This window comes from Octopus bimaculoides, chromosome 20, assembly GCF_046866305.1.
Source record: "Octopus bimaculoides isolate indiv1 chromosome 20, ASM4686630v1, whole genome shotgun sequence".
NCBI classification, from domain to species: domain Eukaryota; kingdom Metazoa; phylum Mollusca; class Cephalopoda; order Octopoda; family Octopodidae; genus Octopus; species Octopus bimaculoides.
Window position 1 is genome coordinate 45,355,336 of NC_142947.1, and position 7,500 is coordinate 45,362,835.

Sequence of the window (7,500 nt, forward strand, 5' to 3'; positions counted from 1 at the left end):
TAACCAACGGAGTGCTCCTTTTTATCTGAATTGAACCGGTGACGAATCGAAACGCCAGTCTATCACGATATATAAATAGTGTAAAAACTATTCGATGATGCCTCACGGCGATGCGCACGTACGATTAGATTCCCTAGCATTTAATTCAATATCGAATGGCGAAAAATAGTTATCCAACCCTCCTGAATTCGATCCAGAGTGAGTTGACTCACCTGTATATAACTTTCTGGTGTTAACAGGTCGTCGTCCCCGAAGCGCTATGCCACAGCGAACCGGCAAACAAACAAAACACATACATTGAGTATATGCGACCGGCCATTATCGGCTCAGGGCACGAGTAACTCAATACTCACACACACACACACACACACACACACACGCACGCACGCACGCACACACATACATAATACATACATACATACATACATGTGTGTATATATATATATATATATATATATATATATATATATATATATATATACATATGTGATGGACACTCCCATCGTTAGACGATGTGTGAGGATTCGACAATTTCTTACCGAACAACCACACATGATTTGTTTATATCGAATGTTTGTGTACACATAAACTCACTCCCTCCATCAGATCCATCAAATCGACATTACTTGTACAGGTCAACAGGTGCCACATGTCAAATGTCGAAATGATCGCATAGCAACGTGAAATGAAGTGCTTTGCTCAAGAACACAACGCAACATCCGGTCTAGGAATCAAACCCACGATCTCGTAATCCTGAGTACAAAATCTTAACCACTTAGACACGCGCCTTATAGTAAGAATGTGGCTACTAACATAGCTAGGAAATTCTTAAAACTAATAGACAACCACTTTTCACATTTACACAAACACCACAAGACCTTCAACAGAAATACTGTTAAATTTAGCTATAGCTGCCTCCCCAAACAGAGTCAACAATACTCAATCACAATAAATATAAACACACCAAAAACACCCCCGAAAGACAATGCAACTATAGATCCCAAACCGCTGCCCTGTAAACAACAACTTTCTCGTGAAAGAACTCGTATACAAGGCCAATATCACAGTCCCCAACGGAGTAGTAAAGACCTATATCGGAATGACGGGCAACTCGTTCAAGGAAAGGTATATACAACATCTGGCGTCATTCAGAAACACACACACACACACAAAAAAACAAAAAAAGAAACACGCAACATCTCTGTCAAATGTGATCTGAACATTGAAATAAGGTGAAATAAGCAGCCTCCAAATAGAATGGAAAATTATAGCTAAAACCCCAAAATACAAAGGACGGGGTACCAAATGTGAACTCTGTATTACTGAAAAATTAAACATTATACAATCAACAGATAACATCCTAAACATCAGGGATGAAATCTCTCCCTGCATACACAAGTAATACTTTACATTCAAATACTTCGAAGAAGAGCCACCGTCTGCTACGGTAATCCCATGAGGATAGCTCATTTCCTAAACGTGAAAATTGAACACGCATAGCACACTAACTCCACACCAGAAAGAAATATGCACCAATGAAGAACTATCTCAGTACACACGTCTAAAAAAAGCACACCAAGAACAAAAACAAAATGATGCACACAAATTGACCGTATAACAATTAACTCAAAAGACCAATCCAAGAGAGACAAACATTGAAAAGATGCCACTCTTGAGTAACGTCATTGAGAAACAAAACAAAAGGAGATTCATTGTTTTATTCACGTAAACTCACGATAATCTCTGCGAACTAAACGAGAGTGTTTTCCAAAATGGAGGCGAACATCTTTCTCCATGCGATCGGTTTGAAAAATTGTTAAGACACTAGGATATTTTCCTACCTTTCTTAGCATAAAATCAGAAACCAAAGCAGCCGGGGTATACATATATAAATGCCTATAAACACACACATACACACACACACATACACATATTTTTATTTATGTATATATATATATATATATATATATGTATGCACATACGTATTAATATATATATATATATATATATATATATATATATATATGTGTGTGTGTGTGTGTGTGTGTGTGTGTGTGTGTGTGTGTGTATGTATGTATACACACACACACACACACACACACACACACACACACACACACACACACACACACACAGATATTAATGTTTATATAATGGTTTCTAGTTACATACCAGATTTGGTGAGTTTCCCATCATGGTCTGTATCGCCGAACAGGAGAAGAATGCCAACCATACTGTCACTATCGTCAACACCACCAAAACCAAACAAATTAGAAAGTTCCGCATGGTTCAGTTTGCCGTCTTTGTCCTCGTCAAAGAATGAGTATACTGCATCCATCTGCTCGTCAGTTAACACAGTAGAGCGTATCTATAACAAAGACAAAATAACTGTTGTCTTGAGAGAGTATATTAATCGACTTGAAGCCGTGCAATGTGTGAAAATTGTATAAATGATTTCAAGATAAAATGTAGCCGTTGGGCTGAGAACTTTAAACAAAATATGTATGGTGATAGCAATGAAGGAAAGGCTGAGCGTGGACTAGTAAATACATTATATAAGATCTGGTGGAGTCTTATGTTTTTTAAAAAGTTTTATTTGGTTAATAAGCTCGCTTGAATGGCATTAGTTTCAGGTTGAGTTCAACTGCCAGACATCATGGTCTTTCTATTACGAAACTCGATTAACCAAAGTTTTGTGAATGAATGTGGATGACGGAAACTGCGTGGTATCTGTGTGTGTATGTATGTGTGTGTGTATGTATGTGTGTGTGTATGTATGTATGTATGTACGTACGCACGTGTGTACATATATATGAATGAATGTATGTATATATGTATATATGTATATATATGTATGTATGCAAGTATGCTTGTATGTATGTATATATGTATGCATGTGTGTGTGTGTGTGTGTGTGTGTATGGATCTTACGTATGCATGTGGTAGTGGTGGTGGTGGTGGTGGTGTTAAAGTCGATTGAGACAAGAATTACACATACTTGCTTCAGAAGTTTTATAGCACGAGTCTCCTTCACCGGGCTTGCGGACACCATCATTGCCAAGCACGCGACTAGGACAGTAACCAAGATAATCTTAGACATTTTCACAGTCTTAATTATTCCTCCTTGTACGTTGAAAACTCTACAGAAAAAGAAACAAAGCAAAAACGATACACAAATAAATACAAAATATTATTTGTGGCATAAGACTATAGAAACTTCGGGTGAACGTGAAATAATAGCCTTTTCTTTATCGTGGAACTCGAAATAGATAAAGCTATATGAGGCCCCGCTTGCTAGATCAACTGGTTATTAAATAAAGCTCAATATTTCTCTAACCATCGGTCATCGTCTCTTTTTAACCAAATCCAGGGGCCAGCCTTCTCCACTGTAGTTTGGATATCGGTCATAGTGGTATTTACCTTACGGTCAGTTAGGCCGAACTCATCTCTTCATTTTACTGGTTACATTCACAAAATTTCAGCCATTCTACATTCCAGTCATTCACAAGAATTATTCTTCATATACACGGATAAGAGCAGGCGTGGCTGTGTGGTGAGAAGCTTGCTTCCCAACCACATGGTTCCGGGTTCAGTCCCACTGCGTGGCATCTTCGGTAAATGTCTTCTGCTATAGCCTCGGGCCGCCCAAATCCTTCTGAGTGGATTTGACAAACAGTACTCAAAGAAGAAGCAGTCGTACACCCACCCCACACACACACGTACATACATACTCATATATATATATATATACATATGTGTGTGCATGTCACTGTGTCTGTGTTTTCCCCACCACCGTTTGACCGTTGGTGTGTTTACGTGTGCCACGTAACTTAACGGTTCACCAAAAGAAACCGATAGAATAAGTACCAAGCTTTAAAAAAAAAAACCTACTGAGGTCAAGTCATTCGACTAAAAATTCCTCAAGGCGGTGCCCCAGCATGGCCGCAGCCTAACGACTGAAACAAATAAGATATGAAATATTAAGGAATAGTATAAGCGAACTAGTATAAGGAATAGTATAAGGAATAGTATTAAGGAATAGTATTAAGGAATAGTATAAGGAATAGTATAAGGAATAGTATTAAGGAATAGTATAAGCGAACTAGTAACCTTATCTTGGTTGTTATGACATGTCGAGAGTTTTTATTCTTCGAAACTGCTGCATTGGTCTTAGAATACTAAGCTGGCATTCTTGGAGAAGAATACCAAGATGTTGTAGTAAATATCTTGGCAAACAGAGTAGTGCAACGTTGTTCTTAGAACATAATTTTGATTTTCCTTGAGGGAAATTTCGGACTGGTGACACCGCTCAGCTTGTCGTTCGTTTATAAGTCTGCTGCATTTCTCTGTGTATAGAATTTACCGAAAAATAGACATGCATTCAAAAATGAATGTAGCAATGATTAGCTCTGGGCAATAAATAGAATGTGAAAGAACATCTTACCTTGTGTAGAATGCGTTCGGAAGTGTACTTTGCCAAGTGATTCGACTTGGTTTTTATAGACAAGAAAATGAACGCACCATGATTCGGTCAGAAGATCAAACAATTACGTTAAAGGATACGCCCTTCATTACACACACACACACACACACACACACACACACACACACACACACACACACACACACACACATTTGCATAGACTCACACACACACATTTGCATAGACTCACTACATATGTGTGTGCTTATGCGTGCATATGCTCGAGTCTGGATATGTGTGTGTGTGTGCCTGTGCGTGCGTGTGTGTGTGTGTGTGTGTGTGTGCGTGTGTGTGTGTGTGTGTGTGCGCACGAGCATTTCCCCTTGTGCACATATTTAAACATATGTATATTGTATATAATTCATATATGCAACTAATTATCCTTTTCGCTCTCTCTCTCTCTCTCTCTCTCTCTCTCTCTCTCTCTCTCAATTACGATATATATATATATATATATATATATATATATATATATATACATACATATATATATATATATATATATATATATATATATATATATATATATATATATATATATATATATATATATATATATATATATATATATATATAATTAGAGACAGAGATCTCGAGGGGGATGGTCGTGTGGGGGTGATGCAGCTATTTTATTAATTTGGTATTCGATAATCTACATAACCACTCCCACCGCGACCACCCGCCCGCACAACATCACCTCACCACCACTACCACCACCATACGCCACCCCGCTATCGCCCTCCTTATATACAAATTATGCAACGCAATTTTCAGAGAAATGCTTAATGGGCCTTCCTCGCTACCTCTTAATTTCTTTAACATTTTCCTTAGACTTTCTTGTACTTTGTCAATCGTGTACAAATGTCAATATCGAAATATCACCAATATATATTCCTAATTTGCTGTGTTTAAAGTAATTCCATACACACCGAGTTCAATTCTTTCCAGAGTCAACTTATTATATATATATATATATATATATATATATATATATATATATATATATATATATATATATATATATATATATATATATATATATATATATATATATATATATATATATATATATGTATGTATGTATGTATGTATACAAGATTGGTAAGGTGTTTGAGGACATATCTGTTTTGGGTCATTGCTGCATTTTTTGCTAACTCTGTATAATCTTTGTTTCAGAAAATAATAATGACAGACCCTCAGCTTACTCAAGAAATGAAGAGACATGCTGTTATTGTGGTTATAAAGGCTGAGCATAGCGGTTTCGAAATCTCTCTGTATATATATGTTATATTACAGTTTATGATTATTACCGTTACTGTTTCCCATGGGTCCCAATAGGTCTATACATGTACTATACATTTAAAAGAAGAAACTGGAGATTAGGAAGCTAATAATTGTTTATTATTAACTATAAATTGGTCAGCTTCACTTCTTACAACTGTTTCAATTAATACTCAATAATTTAATTACAAATTTGTACATTAAATTTACATTTATGTGACATGAGTATAATTTCATCTGAGGAAAAAAGATGTACTTTTGGATGTTATATGTGAGCTTATCGATTCATTTCAGTGTCTGAATAATTGTTCCAAAGAAGCATGTTTTTTTATCATTTTTCATTGACAAATAGGATTTTGTGCATCACATATGCTCTCGTAACACTCCTTGTACATTGCTGCATTTTTTGACACCGAAAACATTAAAATTGGCAGCGTAGATTAAAAGCAGATCGAAATATTGCTAAAAAATGACCACAAAATTGTGTGACCCGACCACAAAATTGTGTGACCCGACCACAAAATGATGTGGCCTGTTTTCGAAGTTATTTTTGTATTAAAAAAGTAAAGATTATTTGCCAATATAACATGGCAGTCCTGGTTTAGGACGAATGTTGCTGTAATTTAGCCCCAGGAGACACCGTCTCCAGCTGGCTATACGACACGTTCTGTGTCCTTATATTTTCGAACAAGGGAATCTAGCACCCTCACTCAGCTCAAAACAATATCTGTGTATCGCCATTTCCGGATTATTTCCCATCATCAGCACAGAATATTTGTTCGGCTAGAGGTGGCGCTGCCAAATTCCCGTTCGAAATATATAGTTTTCAAAGTGACAACTAGTCACTGATCTATAAATTATAAAATTACTATTTTTAAATCTCACTAGGACTGCCATGTTATGTTGGCAAACAATCTTCACTACATAAGTCCATATGCCCACTATGCCATATACCCGTGGGCAAATGGCGTAGTGATTAAGAGCGCGGGCTACTAGCTCCAAGATTCCGAGCTCGATTCCAAGCAGTGACCTGAACAACAACAACGATAATAATAATAATAATAATAATAATAACAACAACAACATCGAAAAAATACCTTAGGAATAAGAACCCAGGTTCGAAATTTCCCCAAGACACCTGATGAGGACAAATATCCGTCGAATGTAAATAATTTAAATAAAGTACATAATTCCTCATCTCTTAAATATAGAACTGTATAAGTCCTTTTATTCTAATAACTAAAAAAATCAAAAGGAAAATTTATATTAAAGATTATTTGCCAACATAACATGGCAGTCCTGGTTTAGGATAAATGTTGCTGTAATCTAGTCCCAGGAGACGTCGTCTCTAGCTGGCTATACGACACGATCTGTGTCCTTATATTTTCGAACAAGGGAATCTAGCACCCCCACTCAGCTCAAAACAATATCTGTATGTCGGGATTTCCGGGTTATTTCCGGATTATACACAGATATTGTTTTGTGCTGAGTGGGGGTGCTAGATTCCCTTGTTCGAAAATATAAGGACACAGATCGTGTCGTTTATTATCAGATCATTAAAATGGAATGTCAAGTTAAGAAAAACGAGCATCTTCGACACCACACTTCTTTTTGCTCTTAATCAAGGTTCTAATGTCGCAAAAGCTGCTCGCGACATTTCTGCTGTATATGGAAAGGGTGTGACGCTGCGCGTGAAACAAGATCTTCATCTGCGTAAAACGATGTATGTATGTATG

General features: G+C 36.7%; 1 protein-coding gene across 1 annotated transcript in view; it reads right to left on the bottom strand.

Moving 5' to 3' along the window:
- LOC106870200 (uncharacterized) overlaps positions 1–4,595 on the bottom strand; it is a 7,846-nt gene extending 3,251 nt beyond the window's left edge. The window contains exons 1-3 of the mRNA XM_089338514.1: positions 4,445–4,595; positions 2,999–3,140; positions 2,173–2,368 (exon numbers count right to left, since the gene is read on the bottom strand). Of these exons, the coding sequence (XP_089194640.1) occupies positions 2,173–2,368; positions 2,999–3,100 (298 nt within the window). The 5' untranslated portion in view covers positions 3,101–3,140; positions 4,445–4,595. The remainder of the gene's footprint in view (positions 1–2,172; positions 2,369–2,998; positions 3,141–4,444) is intronic.
- Positions 4,596–7,500: the final 2,905 nt, after the last annotated feature.